Here is a 21,887-nt window from a genome sequence, read left to right on the forward strand (position 1 = left end):
GTTATACTGTCCCTTTATACAGACAGATGATCAGTATCTGTACTTTGTAAAGATGAGCCTGGCAATGCCTCTTCCAAAAGGAGGCTCAGGGCATTTGAAACTTCTATTTGTACAAGCTCGTGAGGTGTGATTTTTGTCTGCTCTGTGCCCTGATGGAGCCCAGCACCTAGAATAGCACCTGACATATAGCAGGAGCCCAGTTAGCATCTGCGGGGTGGCAGTGGGATGTGAGTATGAAGAGTAAGAAAGGGCACCAGCGGCTAGACAAGTTCTGCGGGTCAAGTGAACATTTGTACGGTGAATATGAGATTTCTGTGATTATCAAAGCCACAAAACTATAAGCTCAAGCAGGATACACATTTTCGGACACTCCAAATCAGATAGAGTACAACTTTAAATGGAAACAGCCCTCTGTAAAAAAGGTGGGGAAAAGACCCTAAGGAATGAAAGAAAATATTAACTGAACTTTAGTGTTATAATGTACGGACCAAGCAAAAGAATCAATTTCATTGGCATATATAGATGCCTAAACTGATGGTTAAGCATGAAGAGACAAAGCATGTAGAAAGACTTTTACATAAAATAGCAACCTGGATATTGTCTTTCTGAAGGAGATCTTGATCACCATCAGGACTGTCAATCACACTATTAGTAAGAACCAGAAGGGCTAGTTCAGAGCACAGTAAGATGTTAAAATTTTAAGGTGATGACTGTATTTTCATGTACTTAACTGTATGCAATTTCTTAACTGCTCTACGTAGTATAAAAACCAAAAGTCTGATACTTTCAACTCGTGTTTTTTCAAAGTTCAAGCTACTTCCTCTGACTTCAAACATAACTCGCATACTTCTAAACACTTAGGACAACACTTACGGATTACCCATTATCTTTAAGATTGTGTTTGCATGTGTGTGTGTGTGTGTGTAACATCAAAGATACAAAGGTACAAAATTAAAATTACAGCTCATAGAATCTAATGACAACATACAGCAAGCATAAGGTTTTTAAAAACATTGTTAGCAACTCATAAAATAATACAGCTCCCTAAATAATAGTAATAACAAAGTTAAAGCTGTTAAAAGTCAAAATATCCTTTTTGCATTTTAATCTCAAACTGTTTTGTGGTTTTAAATATAAGGTTTCTACAGTTCAGGAGCTTTCAATGGTATCCAAAATTTGATACATGTAACTGCTGCTGTTTTAAAAACTGATATACTGAGAATTCTCAGAATGTTGACTTTCTCCTGGGTAAACAGTCAACAGTTATTCTAATGTTCTAACAGTTATTCTTGTTTACTTTCCTAACATGGCTCCTGATACAATATCTCATTATACTATCTTCTCTGAAGAGATGATTAACCTTAGAAAAATCTTTATTAATAAGATGAAATAAAATTATGCTAAAAGAAAAAAATTCTCTCCAAATTATGAGTAGGTTGAAACTGAAGCATGCTGAAGATTTTATTACTTCTGAAGTCTGTGATATTGAAAAGAATAAAATTACTAAGTCCCTAACTTAGCGAAAAATTTCAGTTAAACTGAGAATATATATTACACATGCTATTCTTTTGCTCAAAGTCAGGAAATCCTCTCAGAGTGACATATTGAAATGAAAGAAGTATCTATCTATCTATCTTCTGATATTATGTTCATGGCCTGGTGCACTGGGAAGACCCAGAGGAATCGGGTGGAGAGGGAGGTGGGAGGGGGGATCGGGATGGGGAATACGTGTAACTCTATGGCTGATTCGTATCAATGTATGACAAAACCCACTGAAATGTTGTGAAGTAATTAGCCTCCAACTAATAAAAAAAATTAAAAAAAAAAAAAAGAAATGTCTGAGTCTGATATTTACCCTCTATAAGAATTAGGCTATTTTCTATACAGCAAGTTTCCTTCATACATCGAAACTCTTGCTTTTCTCATATATACTGTCCTAAAACTATACAATCTTTCAGTCACAGGAGTCAGACACAACTTAGTGACTAAACCACCATTCATCATTAAGAGGATCCTTAAGGTCTTAATGTGACTGAAAGATTCTATAGTTTTAGGACAGTATGTATGAGAAAAGCAAGAATTTCCTAATGTATAAAGGAAACTTGCTATATATTCAAATAGATAACCAACAATGACCTACTATAGTACAGGGAACTCTGCTTAATATTCTCTAACAACCTAAATGAGAAAATAATTTTAAAAAGAATAGATGTATATGTAACTGAATCACTTTGCTGCAGACATGAAACTAGCACAATATTGTCAACCAATTATATTCCAACAGAAAACAGAACTCTTCTAAAAGTAGCAGATTGTGCTACTTTTAAAATTGAATTTAAACCATTAAATTATTAGCATAATGACATACTTAGTTCTCCCCAGAGGCACTATACTCAGGGATTCTTAGTGCTTCAAATGACTTTCATTTCATTATATGTTATCCTATTAAACAAACACATACACAATCTGAACCTTTTTAGGGACTACAAACACTAACAGTTGTTCCTCAGTATCTGCAGGGGACTGGTCCCAAGACCCTCCCCCAACACCAAAACCCAAGGATGCTTGAGTCCCTTGTATAAAATAGCATAGTATTTGCAAATAACGTACATGCATCCTCCTTTATACATTAAATCATCTCTAGGTTGCTAACAATACAGAATACAAGGTAAAAGTTATGCACAAATTTGTTGAGGTATGGTGAATTCAAGTGCTACTTTTTGGAACGTTCTGGAATTATTTTTTTCGAGTATTTTCGATCCCTGATTGGTGGAATTCATGGATGCAGAGCCTGCAGATATGGAGGGATGACTATAATATCTCCTAATATCTCCTGATACAAGAAAACTCTTCATTTAAATACATGAACAGGGTTTGGGGTGGGGGGCTCACAGAGGAATCAACATAAACTTAATCCACTAATTTTTTAATTAGAGAGAGATACCAATGGATAGAATTCACTGTATTACTCTATTTACTATTAAAACTCTTTTAAAAACAATATCAAGATTTCGGCACTAATTTAAATCAGTCATTCTCAGTTAGGGGGAGAAAACAAGTATTTTAACAAAACCTGTCGTTTCATTTAAACATGTGATAATACTTGTCCAATATTTCTGAAGCTAACATTGTATCTGTATTAATGATGTGAAAATGTTGCATTCTAGGGTTATTGAGGTCAACCAGAAGAAATATTGCTGATGAGAAATATGCTGATCATGCTGCAGAATGCTTGCTTTACTCCAGGCATTCCTAGAAACCTGTTTGTCAACAAAGCTGGAAATTCTCCAGTAAAGCTTAGGGCTCTCTGGACTAACTGTCTTGCTAACATGTTAAAAACTCAGCAGAAAACAGGAAAGTAGACAAAGCCTCTAAATGATAACTATTTTTTGCCAGCCTTCTGGAATAGTTACTTGAACTGAATAGATCATTGTTGGTAGAGTTTAATGATCTTGTTGTTTAAGGGTCGTTAGTTATAGTGTTACTTCTTTTTCAATGTAAGTGCTCTAAGTGGAAGGCTTCAAGAATTTTTTTAAAATGTGATTCTCATCAATTGTGAGATAAGTGGAGACTATATTTTTCTTAATCTCAAGTGGAAAAAATGTAAAGTTTGGGCTATTTGTGATTGTAAGAAAATTCCAAACCGATAGCACTTATCTCATTGCTAAAAGCATCTGCTTACTTATCTACTCTTTAGACTGTAGCCTTCTTAAAGGTAAGACCTTGTTGGTTGATTCATTCTGTCATAAGATGTTTATAAAACAGCCACTATGTGCCAGACTTCCTCCTGGGCTCTGAGGATACAAAAGCAAGCCTTCAAAGAGCTGAATGTTGCACCAGAGAGAGAAGTTAATCTAGTAACTCACCAGTGAGAGGAAGGAAAAGTACATAGAGCTAAGAGAATGTTATAATAGTAGAGAGAGTATAATCAGAGAGGTCAGCTATGATCTTCCAGAGAGAAAGCTACTTGTTGAAATCTGAAAGGTGTGAGGGACTGGAGCGGGGCATATATAGGATCCCATTACAGTCAGTAATCACGGATGGTGCAAATGGCCTGGGCAGATATGAAAATGACACTTTCAAGAAGCAGAGAGAAGACCACTTAAGCTGAGGCATCGTGAGGAAGCAAGAATTCTCTGGGAAACAGGGATGGAGGGGTACACGGGGGCAGACTATGAAACACTAACCAGATTAAATGGCCAGATTAAGAATTCTGATCTTAATTCTAGAGAAATGGGAAGCCACTGGCTACACAAGAGTATATTCAGTTTTAAGATCATTTTTTGCTTTGTCTTGTTTTTTGGAGGGGAGGCGAGAGATATGATGGTTTTGAAACTCAGTTCAGAAAGGCAGTTCTGAAAGCAGGGTTAGTATGTTCTGAGAGACATACAGGTGAAAGATACCTGTAGATTGGCTTAGGTTGGGAGTAGTAAAGAGGTAAAAAAATCTTCATTTTTCTATCCTCAAAGCCTAAGAGAATGCTTCACACACAGCAAATATTTACTGAATGAATGCACAAAATGAATGTCATTAAGGCATTTGATTTATTTTCACATGGAAAAAGAAAGCCGTTAAGAAGTCCTGTGTCACCATTGCTGTTCCTGTGGGGAGTTATGGTTACCAGATTCCACTTCCTCTAAAAATAACTGAAAGCCTTAAATAGGCTATAATAGTAGAAGTTGAGTATTCTCTAATCACCTTAAAATTAGGCAGTTAGACAGTCAGAATTTCCACTTAGCAAAAGTGAGGGAAAATGGAGGCATTAAAAGGAGTATTTTGTTAGTTAACAATGTGTCCCTGAAAATGGCACATGGGGTCCTTATACCGTGTCAACCTGCCTGGGTCTTAGCCAGTCCTAACTGATTTTCCAAAATACAAGAACTTATTTGTTCCAAAATATACCAACTTATAATTACTAGCAAGCATTTCAGAAGTCAAAAGGGAAGACTACATATAAAACTGTTGCTGTTTAGTTGCTAAATTGTGTCCAACTCTTTGTGATCCTATGGACTGCAGCAGGCCAGGCTCCTCTGTCCATGGGATTTCCCAGAGAAGAATACAGGAGTGGATTGCCATTCTCTTCTCCAGGACATCTTCTCTACCCAGGGACTGAAACCATGCCTCCTGCACTGGCAGGTGGATTCTTTACCACTGAGCCAGCTGGGAAGCCCTATATATAAAACAGATGCTATTTTACTTACTATTTTTTCCATAAAGTATTTCACAGGTATACCAGAACTACTGTTATGCTGGGAATATGACTTGTTCCCCTTCTTAAAATCCTACTTTTTTCTAAGATAAAATGAAGTGGTTTTAACACCTGCAAAAGCATATATGAAGCATAAAAGCATGACTCATCTCTTTAATTCTTAGTGTGCTTCAATGTATAGAAAATATTTTAAAGTAGGTAAAAGATAAAGTAAATATAGAAGTCTAAATTTGGGGAATCCTCATTTTATACATCAGAAAAATTTCTGAACTAGAGATGAATTTTTAGAGATATAATTATAATCTGGCAGCCACATTGGAATAAATATTCCATTGCTTATCAAACTCAGCTCCCCATAATTACCACCATCAGGACAAGAGTTTTGTCACCTGTTTTTTTTTTAATGCTTCCTTCTTATCACTAATCACACCTTCCTGACATGTTTCAGGTTAATGTATTTCTTTCTATATTTTTTTGCTACTTGACACAAGCCCAAGTATTTCTTTGCTAAACTCAACTTTCACTTCTGTCTCACTTTATTCTTAAGTTAGGCCATGAACAATTTTTTGAACTAAATGCAGGAAAAACATTTTGATCATCAGTTGGTGTCTCCCAGAACACAGAAAAACATAATGTAAAGATAGGGTGAAAGAAAAAAATAAGAGATTAATATGTCCATATACAAAAGACCACTGTATATATGCTGTCAGGTCTCTTTTTCTCTAGGAAAATCCACAATGGTATAATTGATACATCAAATGGTCAATACTTGGGACTTCCCAGACAGTTCAGTGGTTAAGACTCCATGCTATCACTGCAGGGGGCACAGGTTGATCCCTGGTTGGGTAACAAAGATCCCGCATGCCCCATGATATGGCCAAAAGATAATAAAAGTTTTTTTTTTAAGTAAATACTTGAATTATACCACTTCTGCTTTGATGTGAAAATGCCTAGATTTTAAAGGCTTCATGGTGCATGTACTTTAAATAGCTAACTGCCCTAGTTTAGTCTGTATATAATTTGATTCATCTAAATATAAGCTGTACAAATAAGACTAAGAATACCTTAGACTTGAAAGTGGTACGATTATAGTTTACAAAGCACTTTAATATCATCATCTGAGATTTTATATATACAATAGATGTCTAAAGTTAGTAGTTATTTTAATCTAGTTTCAAAATGAAAAAAATAAAATAAATAATGCTCAAGAGAAGTTAAGTCCCTTGTCCAGATCATTCAACTGGTTCAGTTACAAAGAGGGGACTTACATACAGGTTTTCTGATCAAAATCCCCTATTTTCTTCAGTACATCATGTTAATGTCTAAAACCAAGCTATAGCTATAATATGTAAAGTTTACAAGTCTAAGACCTAACATGCTAACATGCTGACAAGGCTATATTAGAGTATTGTTGAATAATAAAGACTTCTTGACGTTTGTATCGTTTTACAAGCAAATGCCAAAGCAAATTTGAAAAAATAATGTGACATTAATAAAATGCACATTAAAATAAGCTTTCCGGATAAAGACACACAGTAGTTTTCCAATAAATTCCTGTGAAAAATAAAAATAGTTGTATTTAAAGGCAAAGGGATATAATATATAATGCCTAGATGAAATATTAGAATCACAGATGAAATGAATGTTAAAATCCAGTTCTTCTCCTCTAATTGTTACAAGTTACAGTATGCATTTATCTTCCATTACTGAGCCCTTAATATATTCAAAGGAAAAAAGGAGATTAAACAACAGGCAAAATTAATACATGATAATGAAAGTCTACATTAGTAGACCAATAGATTAGTTTAAATATAGTTCCTTTGCAGAGGGTTATAAGTTGCAAAATGGCACGAGGTAGGCTTCTGGGATGCTGAAAATGTTCTATGCCTTGAAGTGAGAAAATGGGCAAATACATGTAAAATTCCATCAAGCTATGTCATCATGCTGCTCTTAAGATTTGTGTACTTCACTGTATATACGGAATACCTCAAAAAATTTAAAAAGTGAAGTTATAGCAAAATGTAACATTGGAAACTAAGAGGTTAAGATATGTAAGAAGCTAGAGATAAACAACAGAAAGTATTAAGGGGTCCCCACCAGAGGTAGATATAATTAGAAAGTATTCTCTGAAGACAGATGGAGAATTTTTGAATACATAATTATTATGAGAAGGTTAAAGAGTACATGAAAGTTCTGTCTGAATAATTTACATAGAAGTTTTTCTAAGTTGAAGAGAAGTCAAAACAAAAGGTAGTCAACTGGAAATCATTCTGAAAGCAATTTCCCCATTAATTTTGGATAACTGAAACATTAATGCAAAAACCTAGGCAATTTATGGGAACCATATCTTAAGAGTACCCAAACGTTGGATATAATAATATTAGAAACCAAATGCAGCATTAAGTAGTCACATCCAGAAGCTATCATTTCTTTAAAAATGTAAAGAATGTAAAAATTATTTGCATATATATATATATATACACACACACACACATATACATGTGTACATTTATCTATTTCTCAGTTTATCCATTGTGGCTTTTTTTGTGTGTGTGTGACTTTTACAGTAATAACATAATCCTCAGGTTTTTTTGTGAATGGACTAGGACTTATAAACCTCTATAAATACACTCAGTGTTTTCTTACTGAAGTCACCACAAGGCTGTCTCAAAATCTAGAGAGCCTTGGGCTAAAATTTACCTTGGCAGTTTACGAAAGCAGATGCAGAAAAGTGTAAAAAATAAACTCTGCCAACTGCTATAGAGTCTTAAAGCCCCACTGCAAGGAGAGTCTGTGAAAAGTGAGTGACTGCCCTGCACAGCTATTGGAAAGCAGTGTTTGGGAACATGAACTTCAGCTACATGAATTCTCAGAAATGAACAAAAACTGACTACTGTGGGGTCAAAAGAGAAGCAACCAGAGAAGTTGCTTTTGGCAAATCCAGGCCTGTCTCTATTATGAAGTCCCAATGTCTGGAATACAGTCAACATGCAAATTTGTCATCAAGAGCACTGAAAAAGTAAGTGCAATTAAAAACTGTGGATGGGTATTTAATCTATCAGAGATAACCAAACACAAATTCAGAGGCCCAGTTTTGCTTCACCCCTCTGAAATAAAATAAGGTAGAAAGTATCGTTTTTATTCATTTGATCTTTAATAATATAAGTTTGTGATTTTCAAGTGTGCTTTGGACTGGTATACAAAGTTACGGTCTTCAATTTTACTATAGGTAATGCTCCTTATAAACAACCTTGAGGACCTTACCTTGGCCTATGACGACCATGCATGCAGCCATGCAAACATGCATTCATGCAACGTAGCAGCACGTAACACAGTGCAAAAATGGCAAAGAAAACCAAGTGATGGCCATGCTAGAATTTGTTTAAGGGTCTCCTTACCAAATAGTGAAATCCTATGCCTGACAAGAACTCCAAGTTTGCAGAATAGGCTGAAGACAAAAGAAAAACAAAAGAGAAAAGGGAAAGGGGGGAGGGAAGGTAGAAAAAACAGGGAGAAATTAAATTCAAATGAAATAAAACAAAAAAAAAAGAAGAAGAAAAAAAGAAAAATAAACAGCTGATATATGAGCCGGAAAAAAGCAACATGATGTCACGCAGAAAGAATCAATTCTCTGAGCAGAATGTGGAGTAAAGGTATTAAATAAAGAGTCTTTGAGTGCATCTCTTTAACAAACACGGTTAAAAAAGCACATATTATAAGTAAAGGAACCAAAAAAAATTGAAAGCAAAGCTAATTAATATAAAAGCAATCTATACAAACCCCACAAAAATATAACTACAGAAAACCATAAGGAAAAAAAATTAATTTTATCTGTATCAAAGTACTACTGAAATTCTAGAATTTTTCTTTTTGTTGTTATGGACATTATTTAACAATGGAAGTATGGTGCTTTGTGCACAAAATGCTACTTTTAGTATGCTTTCTCATTTGAACTTTCCTTCTCCTAGACCTTGACCATTACCCCATACACATATACCAAAGCATCCAGTGAATATCACACAATGAACGAGAAAGAGAATTGAAACAATTTATAATCACTCAAAGAAAAACATTACAGCTGTTATAACTTAAAGGACTTTGAATGCTAATGCATGAGTCAAAAATATATCTCCTCTAGAGTGAGTTCCCAGGTCTTTGTGCCCTTCCTGGCGCTCACCAACAGAAGACTCCAAATAAGGGTGCCCAGCGCTCAGCATGATGGCACTGCTGTGCACGAATGCTCACGTCAGAACCCAGACTCTGGGCAGTACTGGTTCTGTCCTGTCGTGTCTGTCACCAGGCAGTCTGGTGACTTCCTTGTAGGGTCCTATTTTTAAGAACCTTTCACTTCCATGTTATGACCCCTTCCAAGCATCCCTCAGGATTCAGCTCAGGACATGTTTACTCCAAAAAGCCTTTTCTAACCCCTGGTGCTCCTTTACCACTCCCAACCGAAGCTCACAGATGTCCCCTCCTAGCCAGGGGCCATCTGCAAATATCCATCATGACACTATCCTCCCATCTTATACCTGACATTATTTTCACATCTATCCACACTTTTCTGAACTCTCAGACAGCACAGGTGTTCCATAGCTAGAACTTACCAAAGCTCTAATTTTGAAAATCCATTTGTATAGCACCACCTACACTCAGCCTGATTTTCCCAGTCATAGTAGCAGCTATTGTCCTGACAGCCCTGTCCTCTCTTGCCATCTTTGCCGTCACTACCAGGGTACAGATAAACATGCTTGGTACTGGGGATATAGACTATGCCATGGAATACAGTGCTGGCAACTGCTCATGGCAGAATAGGAAAAAGGAGACAGAATCACCTTTTTGATGTTGACCACTTTCACAGTAAGTTTTGCCCATTATTTCTCACTTTAGTAACAATGTGATATAATTTATTGGTGAAAAGTAATTATATAGGGCATAGGGTAGCTTTTCCAAGAAAATATTCATCCACAAGTGCTTAAACGACTTTGAAGTCTTAGGAAATCTCTTATCGGTGCTCTTTTTTTTTTTTTTCCAAACAATAATCTTGTCAAGTAGACATTAGACACAAGATTCAACCTTGGTCCACTGAGCTGCATTATCTATCTTTAGGCTCTAACTGAAATGAACAAAGACAATAAAACAAAAGCACCTTTCTCCAGGTATCCTCATTCACTGAGCTCTCTCTGTGTTAAGTCAATAAGGATCTGTCTCTGGGACTTCCCTTGTGGTCCAGTGGTTAAGACTCCAAGCTTCCACTGTAGGAGGCATGAGTCTGATCCCCAGTTGGGGAACCAAGGTCCCATATGCCAAGTCACACAGCCCCCCCCCCAAAAAAAAAACCACAAGGATATGTCTCCATCTGAAGAGAGAGTTAACATCTTAGAATTGCATACATTTTGGATTATTGGAAACTATTTTAAGTGGTATCTTTTACCTCTTACTCTCTAGTATTAGGGTGAAACATCCTGAGATGATGTTGAATTTGTAATACGCAGATCATGTTGTAACCCGATTAATCTAAACCTGGGATGTTTTGTGATGATGGGAAACAGAATTGCTCTGTATCCCATCCCATTGGATCACATTTATGTCTGAGAATCTGTCAGAGAAAAATGACTTCTTATGATTTCAGCTGTTTCCTAACGCTGTGCTGTTATTAGCTGCTCAGTTGTATCCAACTCTTTGCGACCCTGTAGACTAAAGTCTGCCAGGCCCCTCTCTCCATAGGGATTCTCCAGGCAAGAACACTGGAGTGGGTTGCCATGCCCTCTCATTCCTAACCCTAGTTATTCCTAGTTAGTAACAGATGTGTCACCAGAGAGACATACAGATGTATGTTGAGTTGGTCAAAAAATTCATTCCAATTTTTCAGGACACATCATACAGATGGGAAAACCTGGATGAACTTTTTGGTAAACCCAATGGAAAGCTAGGTCCTCAAATCAGACAAATCATATCTCTTCCCTTCTGTGCTATCCCCTTTCAGGGTGTAATTCCTGTGCAAACTCTAGGTCTGACTATTATCAGCGCTAACCTGTAGTTTCTCTAAAGCACTTTCCATAATCCCGTTACTCCCTTTCCCTAGACCCTTTGTTACTAACATACTTAGCATCTGCAGCTTCCTCCCTGACTCTCTGCCTTGTGAGTGTCCTTTCCACCCCTCACAGCTTCTCCTTGAAGTTCTCAATACCCTCCAAATAGTTCATCTAATAATCTCTTTTTCAGTCTCCGTCCTGGAGAGCTCTCCACAGTACTCGCCATCATTAACTACTCACATCTGTGAAACTCTTGTTTCTGTTTTATAGTATTATTTCCCACCTCCTTGCTAATGAATTGTTCTCTCTATTCTTCAAATACCCGCTTCTTAAAACCCTCCAAGTGTAACAACTCTCCAAGTTTTGGTGTTCAGCCCTTTTGGCTTCTCCCCATTTCTACCTTGGTTTCCTCTTGCTTTCCAAGCTTCAAGCAATAGACGGGCATAGATTGTCCCCAAATACATCATTCCTTGCCCTGATCTCTCCAATACCAAACACCTATTTCTCACTTCCTGCTGTACACTTCCAGCTAAAATGACCTGTTAGCACTTACTTCTTTTTCCAGAAACACCAGTTTAACCAAATCCAACCTCTTCTCAAAACTGCGTTGTGCTGTGCCAAGCTGCTTCATTCATGTCCGACTCTTTGCAACCCCATCAACTGAAGCCCACCAGGCTCCTCAGTCCGTGAGATTCTCCAGGCAAGAATACTGGAGCGGGTTGTCATTTCCTCTTCCAGGGGATCTTCCCCACCCAGGGATTGAACCCGTCCCTCTTACATCTCCTCCTTTGGCAGGAGAGTTCCTTACCACTAGTGCCAAATCAGTTCAGTTGCTCAGTCGTGTCCGACTCTCTGTGACCCCATGAACTGCAGCACGCCAGGCCTCCCTGTCCATTACCAACTGCTGGAGCTTACTCAAACTCATGTCCATAGAGTTGGTGATGCCATCCAACCATCTTATCCTCGATCATCCTCATCTCCTCCCACCTTCAATCTTTCCCAGCACAAGGGTCTTTTCAAATGAGTCAGCTCTTTGCATCAGGTGGCCAAAGTATTGGAGTTTCAGTTTTAGCATCAGTCCTTCCAATGAATATTCAGGACTGATTTCCTTTAGGATGGACTGGTTGGATCTCCTTGCTGTCCAAGAGACTCTTAAGAGTCTTCTCCTAATACCACAGTTCAAAAGCACCAATTCTTCGGCACTCAGCTTTCTTTATAGTCCAACTCACATCCATACATGACTGCTGGAAAAACCATAGCCTTGACTAGACGGACCTCTGTTGGCAAAGTAATGTCTTTGCTTTTTAGTATACTGTCTAGGTTGGTCATAGCTTTTCTTCCAAGGAGTAACTGTCTTTTAATTTCATGGCTGCAGTCACCATCTGCAGTGAGTTTGGTGACCAAAAAAATAAAGTCTGTCACTGTTTCCATTGTTTCCTCAAAACTAGTTCTTCTGCAGGATCTTGCTTTCATTAGTGACACCAGCATTGTTCCGACCACTCAGCACAGAAACTTCAGCCCCATGTTGGCCTTCTCCTGTTTCCCTGCCACAAGACCCATTACTGAGGCGCTCTGGTTTCCTCCTCCTGTGTTTCTCACACCCAGCCTCTTTCTGCATTAAGTCTCCTCTGCATTCCCAGCACTTTATATATGGCTCCATTGACACTCACCACAAGGTAGTATATGGCCTAGCTGTATATGTGTGTGTCTACTCGGCTGTACTTCTACGTTCATTAAAGCTGGGAACTGTGCCCTCGCACCTGTGTGTTTATCCTCAGACCTAGGGTAGCATTTGGTACCCAGCGGGCATTCAGAACACTTGCTGAACAAACCCAAGGGGAGCATCACCTACTGGAGGCACCAATCCTGTTAGGACAGCCTGCACCCCTGTCATAGCTCTGAACGGCTGCTGTGGTCTCTGAGCTATGCGACTCTTATCAATCCCACTTTTGCTGCCAGGCTGTTCTCAGTTCTTCTATTTAAAAAGCATTAATGGCTTCTTAGTGCTCATGAATTATTTTTAAAAAGCAAAATGAAATTTTATTCTGGCAGTTACTATCAATTACAGTGTTCCATAAGGAATCTATACAACCTACATTTCCCCTAAATGACCCAGCTTCTACTTTTTATGCTGTTATTTAGAAAATATTCCTTTCTTAATCTCTGATCTGCATATTTTTTAAAATCACCTTTGACTGTCATGACTTCCATACACCTCTAAGCCCATCCATACCCATCTGAAGGAGTCTTACTTTATCTGGAATCCCATAGCACTGCTTGGCTTTCTGCTATTGGAACTATATGTATTTCCATACACTTAGCCACTGCCACGGTACACTCCTGAAGTACAGGGGCTCTCGTCTAACACATCTTTGTGGATAGCAGAGCAAGAGATGCTTGACATATAATTTGTAGTGCCAGAAGGTATTCTAACAACTAATGGGGACAACTTGGTTTTAATTGTGGAGAAGTTAACTTAGACCCACTCAACTACCGCTACACGCAGCTGTTAAATCATGGCAGCTCTCATTGTGGGTATGAAGACATGGTTTTACGCTCACAGTAGCAGGGTCAGTTTTTTTTAATCTATTTTATTCTTTTTTTTCTTTTTCTTTTTTTTACTTATTTCAGTCACTAAAGTAATACTTAGCTGAAGAGGTACAAAATCAGATTTATAAATTTCAGTGATTCCACTTCAACATACCAAACAAATTGTTTGTTTTCATTAATGTGGTTAGTGATGTTGGTTATTTTAAAACATAGTTTTATGATTATTAAGGTAAGATTTTTTTTCATTTTAAAAACTTAGAAAACACATAAAAATAGTAGTGCAAAATCTACATGTACTACATAAAGAAAACTACCATTAACATTAAATTTATCCCTTACTACTTTTCTATACCTAAAAATTTAGTTTAAAAAAAAATCCAGATCAATACTATTTGAACATGTATTTTATTTTTTAAATAATTTCCCTAAGTTGTCACATATTTATATCCATCATCATTTTAATGACTGGACAACATGTACCATAATTTGCTTATCATCACCTTATTCATTTTTCAACTCTGATTTTTTTTTTTCTCTCTGAGCTTAAGTTCAACCTATGTTTGGCACAAAAGTACTGTGAAGAAATCAGTTACCTTTCCTATTACATCTCTCATTTCTGTGTGTTGGTATTTTAGTGGCATATATTCCTTTTGGAAGTGCTCATTGGAGAAGTAAAACTTATCAACTCTCTTTCCAAGAGGTGAAGAAAAATTTGAAGATGAAATCATTAAAAACTGGGGAAGTATTACTATAAGAGCCCCAAACTACATCAATGGAGGCTAACACAGACTCATGATGTTCTTCTGATTTATTCTATGAGGGATATATTTGGTAAAGGAAAATTAGTTACTTCTATAGTTAGTGAATTATTCTCAGAGTAAGACTAAAACTGAAATGGTGATAAAACACAAAAGGGGAGGGGAAAGAGCAGAATTCACACTTTTTTTAAATTTCCCCCCTATATTCTCTAATTATATTGTCTTGATTTATGTAATTGAATGTCATTAAGTTAACACCACCTGTAAGAACAAAGTTTCTGTTACAAAAGGCTAACTGGCCAGAGAAGCCTAGGTGACCGTGCGGTTGCCTTGGTTTCAGAGTTTAAGGGTAACTTGGCGCACTGGCCTTTTTCCAGCTACTGTGTGCACTTAACTGTCCACAGAGGGACATGGGGCCAGTGATGTGGATGAGTGCATGTGTGAAACGAGGCGGGAAGGGTCCCTCTCTCTCCCAGAGAAGATGGACAGAAGGCCAGGCCCAAGTGGGCAAGGGATGAAATCTGCATCTTGGAAGATAGTTCTTCCCTTTTCTTCCGGTAACACGGCTGGTGGAAGCAAAGTAAGTCACTGGGATGGGTTCTCTGTTATCTTTATGAGCTTCACAAGAACCTTATTATTTGAAGAAGTTTGGAAACATTTTTAATGCTGTTGCAATCTTACATCACATAACTGGCTACTTATTGGCTGGAAAAACAGACAATAAACAAACTCAAGAGATGAGCTTAAAATCCCACCCCCAGTGTTACATAACAAAGGAATCTTATTTATTCTTTACCCTCTGGTGACAGGTTATATTCAATCTCTTCTCATTCTGTTCAATTGACTGATACTGCACTGCCATTCAGCATATTATTAAAGTGAAGTCCATGCTATGACTCTAAAACTGCTCTAAAATGTCTTAAAAAAAAAAAAAAAAGAGGTTTGTTTTCCAAGTAAGTTACTGCTGACAAATACATAGACACTGTGAGATAATAAATGCATATTCTTTTAAAACATTAAACCTGTGATAATTTTGCTAAACAGCAATAGATAGATAAAAAGAAAGTGAAGTTCAAGGAAACCCTGTATTCTGCTTTATACAGGGTACTCATTTTCACAGAAATTTTTTTTTTCAATACAATCTAAAAGCTTGGTATACACTCCTGAGCAACGTAATACAGAAGCAGGCTTTCTCAGGATGCATCATCCTAACTTCTGGCAGAATTTTGAGGACTCAGACTTGAAATTGCCAGCAGAATCACAAATCTAAAGAATACTTAGGTTTAAACATAAATGAGAAAGCACTGCTAGGATGTGGCTTGAGTGGGGTGAGTAGAAAACCTCAGAAAGTATATATGTTTACATCATTTTATTCCAGGATTGGTCAAAATTTTTTAAATTTAAAATTATAATTACTATAAATGAGATTTTGCCCTCCTGAAAAATACAGGCTGGCAAAAATATTAGATTTGAAAAAATTTTAATGAAACCAATGTTAAGAGCATCAGTTATCAAAAATACTAATATCCTGATGTATCTCTAGCCTCTACTTGTGGATTCTGAACTGTGTATTTTATTCCCTCAACTCAGTATTATATTTAGCAGTAAAATATAAGAAAATTCAATACCTAGAACACATGTATTAACTTGCCCAAACCATCATCCTTGTAGTATTTGATTCCCAGGAACCAAGGAAGATGGGTGAACACTCTGCATGCTCCTACTTCAAGATCCTGAGATACTCTTTCTCAAATGCAAATACACTTAAACAATAGTCTTTATTTTTATAGCTGTTTACCTAGTCACCATTTCTTTCTCTTTGTTTGATGCATGTCCTCCAGAACAGAGAGGTCTGCTTGCTGCAGATAAGAAGTATAAACGGTGGTTTTTGAAATACTGATCAATTAAAGGAAGAACGACCTGAAAGAAAGGAAAAGAAAACAGATCTACACAGTGGAATCTTCTGGGGACCAATGTTTGGTGCAGCCAGAGCTCTGTTCACATGCAGTGAGTTCCCAGCATTCACAATCATGCTAGTCAGCACCATTGCAGAGCACCCCTCTCTGCTTTCTCCAGCCCGTGAGTGTGTGTGTGTGGGTGGGTGGGTGGGCTGGGGGCCGGGGTGTAGGGGTAGGGTGGGGCGGGGTGCCATTATGAAAAACACACTGAATTTTCAGTGTTTGAAATTAGTCTCAATACTTTCTCAAAATGAAATAGTCTTAATATTTTCACACTGCAGTTCCGTGCCCAAAAGATTCAAAGGCAATCAAGGAAGACCTTCTATGGAGTCTCTACTGTGTCTGAGGACTGTAACTGACATGCTATAATTTCATGTATCCCAGTGACCACTCTGTATGGTAGGTGTTATCAGCCCTGTTTTTCGAGGTTGAAGATGGAGATGAAGATAAATTGAGATGAAGAAAGTGAATGATGTACTCAGTCACATCGCCACTTACCGACTTAAAAGCTCTTCATCCCTGGCCTTGGTCAAAGCCTACCTCTCAATTCTGCACTCTAACCCTGCTGGCCTTTGTCCAGTTGCCCCCGTCCCCCATCCACAGGCTGTGCCATGCCCTCTGTCTGAATTGTCCTCCCCACACCCCATAACCGAGTCACTCCACCCCTCCTGCAGGCCTCAGCAAAGTAGCACTTCATCAGGTAAGCCTTTGCTGGCCTATCAATGACATAAACTCCCCATATCCTCTGGTCCTCTAACATCATTTGCAATTTCATATTTTATTTGTGTGATTTTGGATTAGTCTGTCTCCCTAAGAGTCTATAAGGTGCATGAGAGATAAAAACATTTTGGGGATTATTTAAACCCCTCTCTTGGCCTCTATGACTCCTGCTTGCTCTATTACATTATCAGGGACTCTCTTGTGCCTAGGACTTTGCTGCAAGCCTGTAGCAAGTACTAGATATATATTCATTGAATAAATAAATGAAAAAGGTGATAAGAATAGGCATTCTCAGTATTTAGACTCTCGTCTAAATCCAGTTTTTTTCCTACATGGTATATTTTAAATAATATATTTATTATTTTTTAATAATAGGAATACACAAGTTTCCAGTGATCTGTCTAGAAAGTTATGACATTGCCTGAACTTAGCGATTGACATATAATAGGTACTCAATAAATATGTGAATGAATGAATCACAGAGTGAGTAGAAATTAAGCCTCATTAGGCATCTGCAAACAAAATTACTAGGAGTGCTGAACACACTGGCAGTGGTAAACAATGTATTCTAAATGCATGATTAGAGGTCATGAATACAGCATTTCTGATCACCAGTTATCAAGGAGGACTACACCCTGGTAGAATAGATAGCTAGCAATGTGCAGCCTAAGACAAACTTCAGATGACTGATACAGACTTTGGGTGCTATACTGAATGGAAAGAAAAGACAGAAGAAATTTCCCTTATAATAAAGAATACAATTCTGAAAACATAATAGAAGCCAAATATTAATCAATCAAAATAACACGCCATTTTACAAATGACCTATAGTTGCCACATGCAAGTTCTATGACAGGAACCTGACAGAAATACTCAGGTCTTCAGGTTAACAAAAACGTGTTGTAACTAGGAAAGCTTCCCAGGGGAATTCTGTCTTCGTGACACTGAACCTACATCCCTGTAGGCTAACGCAGGACACAGACCAGACACACAGTGAGCACTGATAAGTGAATGGACCCAACGTGGAGACTACAACTCTTCACCTCTTCCCTGGACTGGCTGCAAGGAAGTCAGGAATGTTTCAGACATACAGCAAACTTTTGCTGAATCCATATTAAGTGGAATAAATAAAAATGATTGGCTATTACTCTAACTATGAACAACTGATCCTGTTTGAGCTTCAGCTTTCCTTTTCTGAGCAGGACTCAGACTCCACAATAAAGATTCTATAGTATAGGTTATAACGTAACCACTGACAAATGAACTCAGGCTTTTCCTCTTTAATGAAAAAATATGCATCTAAAATTTTAAAATCAGAACAATATTCAAATGTTAGGAAGAAGCTATTTCTCCTTTATGTCATATGATGAAGCCAAAAAACAGAGAACTTTGAGTCAGACTTCATAGAGAACAAAGTCATTTGAGGAATACCGTATGGAGAGGAGAACAAGTTATTTTAAGTATGACCAAGGATGCTGGGAGCAAATTTATCCCACATGATTCATGCAGTTATTTTTGTGCCACAGAATATTTACTTAGAAGAGAATTCATATTTGTAGACAAGTGCATTCTGCAAAAAGGCAACCATCTAAAGAGTATATTTGGTAAACAAACATATTGAAGGAAAAACAAGACAGATTGTATACTGTACTTTAGCAAAGAACTTGATTTCTTGCTCATAAGGGAAATGCTCTCCTTTGCTTCTGCTGCCACCATCTGTAGACATGAAGAGTTTTTTAGGTACATGTTGCACTTCAAACACTGCAAAATATTCACCCAAAATGCAAAGTTTAGAACACACTGCTAAATGTGTTACCCTCCTAAGCTAGACACAAAGAGAGAAAGGTTAACCTCAGCAGTGTCATTAATGAAAAAAAAAAAATGAAAAATATACCCAAGTCAACATAAAAAAGCTTTTGAGACAGCCCACACATGTGGTTACAATCACAAACTTCTGATGTAACTCTGAGATCTCATTAATATGTACTGAGAAAACTGGAATAAAGTAAAAAGTCCACATTTCTAGCAGTAAAATCCCACATTTTCTTTCAGTGAGAAAGAAGCTCACAGGGGTAAGAAAAGTGAGTAGAAAATAAGTAAACAATATTCATTAGATTTTAACACTAGTCTCCAATAAAGATAGTTACTTCTTGGTGTGACAAAGCTAAAGCTATTAATATTAATATACCAATGGAAAAATTGCAGGAAGCCAGTGCCTGTGATGAGGGGGAGGACTACACTTATAATACTAGGTTGGAAAATTAACATTCTGCTAAAGAACAAAGAAGTTCACCAATGTCAAAAGATAATCCCCATAAGCAAAGCAAAAATCCTCAGAGTTTCCCCATGGTATAGAAAATGAGTTCAAGGTTAAGAACTGATTGACCGAATGCATTTAGCTTAAAAGGTGGCCTTTCCTCATTCCCTCATGCATACAGAAGAGATTTCATGCATACTGAAGAGGCAGTAATAAACTATAATAATCACAATAATATGCAGAACAGATTGGAGAGCTAAGAATTTCAGAACTGGATGTAAGGTTTTAGTATAATTTGTAAGCAGAGCTTCCATTTCTTATAAGAATCAAACTGACTTTTCCTGGAAAAAGTTCTTTTGCCAACAGAAATAAAAACAATTGGAAACAGACTTAAAATTTTTAAAGACACAAATTTGGCATAAGTTTTAGATAACCTAGGTGATATTTTGTAAAATGAGACAATGATCTTCCCATGAATAAGTAATAGAAAATTATGTCTTTTTAACATTTATGAATTTCATTTTTTAAATCAACTTGTCACTAAATCTCTCTCAGACATTTGCACAATGGCTGGATCTACCTAAGGGGCTTTTCAAATAAATGCTATTCGGACAGAATTTGTACCTATCTAAATCTTACCATATTTCAAAGCATTAAATAGGAAATATTTTTCCATTAATTATACATTTTAATAAAATGCTTATGTAGAAACTGTGAAAAGATCTGGAGAGAGTAGGATCTTTGATATAACACAAAAATTAGAAAAGGCACATACATATTCTTATTGGCACCATGAGTCTATGTTTAAGAATGACTATATTAAAGATGTGTTGCAAAGGCAATAAAGTGAAAAAATAAAAGAAGTTATCATAAAAATTTGGGGTTTTAGTAACAGTGGAAAATGAAAATAAATGACTATACAGACAATCTCAACTCTGTCTGATTCTCTAACAGTGTTCTTACGCATAACTTGCTTTGCAGTCACCTGAAAAAGGAACGGCTAACATCAGCAATTGTAAACAAACAAACAAACAAACAAACCCTAATTTTGTTGGGCTCTATACTAATCTAACCCTATTTCTCCCCAGAATTCTGTTTATAAGACCTTCTCCTACAGAAAAAAAGAAATGTGTGAAGTAGGTGAACTCACCCTGTAGTAAGCTTCTTACTACTTCTTATACAGAAACACTGTCCTAGGAGGTTTAGTCAGAAACTTGAATATAGTATGACTAAAGCCTAAACAAATTTCATCCTTCAAAGTTCTGTTTCTGTTATCCATAGCGAAGCAAAAGAAAGTTTGTTTTTCTTGTTCCTGTCTCCAAATGATCACTCTTTTTTCCCCTCTTCTACTTTTTCTGGTCAAAAAAAAGACTGGATGCCAGAGCTGCTGTTCATTCATATACTATTAAATGTGGATTAGAAATGTCAACATTTAAGTTTATGCATAAAAGCTTCAAAAATTCACCATGGCCTCATACTTGTTCTTTGGCGAAATATCATTCAGAGTAATTTGGCTATTAGTCAGGATGACTACCATACTTTAAAAATATACTGATGGATGACATACAAAGAGATTGCATATTATGGATTAGTTTATATAATTGGTCTTTATGAAAAAGTTGGTTAAGAGATCAAAACTATAGCGTTTGTACTATAGGAGGCAGGTTGAGAGAGAGGAAGGTTCTCTAAGAGACTGATGCTCAAACTGAATATCTCTAACCACATCTGGGATCCAGGGACCCAGGAACAAGAAAATTTCAGAGCTCAAATTTCTATAAACTTTAATCTGATGCTATGCTGAAAACTAAGCATAAATCCTAAGATAATAGCAGCAAAAAGAGCCCCTAGTTAGGAGGGATCTTTTGCTGATGTATTGCTATGAGACCTAGGACTATGGGCCCCAAGGAAAGGGGCTGAAAACTGAAAGAATGTGGGTTAAAAAAAAAACAAAATAAAAACAGAAATACAACCTTAAAAGTGGAAAAGAAAATAAGATCACCACCAGCAGAGCACACAGTTTTTCAAAAAGGACACAACTCTACTCTTTATATCTAATACCAACCAGTGGCTGGAAAGGGATCTGACACGAAAATAAGTCATTAACAACTTGAATTTTAATTCAACAATGCTGAGGACAAACACAAAATAAGAGAAGTGAGAGGAGGCTGTCTTGATGATCTGTTCCAAATCTACAATTTAAATTAAGGAGTTCTTCTTGTACTTAAATGTCACTGAGCCAGATGGGGAAGACATCTTTTCTTTCACCCTAAGGATAATAAAGTATTCCGCATTGCTGATACTCTAGTATAAATGTGTGTTCCTGCAAAGGCTAAACTTGAGGGCTTTCCATTGTCTAGAAATTTGGAGAATCCATAGAGTTTTAGTTCCTTTTTTTTAAAAGAG

General features: G+C 37.0%; 1 protein-coding gene across 12 annotated transcripts in view; it reads right to left on the reverse strand.

Annotated features, from left to right (window-relative positions):
* Nucleotides 1-21,887, reverse strand: part of RYR2 (ryanodine receptor 2) — a 794,016-nt gene that overhangs the window by 161,988 nt on the left and 610,141 nt on the right. For 6 of the 12 annotated variants that reach the window (XM_043925904.1, XM_043925902.1, XM_043925903.1 and 3 more), the window contains exons 61-63: nucleotides 18,879-18,943; nucleotides 16,348-16,469; nucleotides 8,608-8,657 (exon numbers count right to left, since the gene is read on the reverse strand). In XM_043925904.1, coding sequence (XP_043781839.1) covers nucleotides 8,608-8,657; nucleotides 16,348-16,469; nucleotides 18,879-18,943 — 237 coding nt within the window. Of the gene's footprint in view, nucleotides 1-8,607; nucleotides 8,658-16,347; nucleotides 16,470-18,878; nucleotides 18,989-21,887 lie in introns of all 12 variants that reach the window. The other 6 variants (XM_043925899.1, XM_043925896.1, XM_043925901.1 and 3 more) reach the window with 1 other exon arrangement.

Source organism: Cervus elaphus, chromosome 15 (assembly GCF_910594005.1).
Source record: "Cervus elaphus chromosome 15, mCerEla1.1, whole genome shotgun sequence".
Classification (NCBI taxonomy): Eukaryota; Metazoa; Chordata; class Mammalia; order Artiodactyla; family Cervidae; genus Cervus; species Cervus elaphus.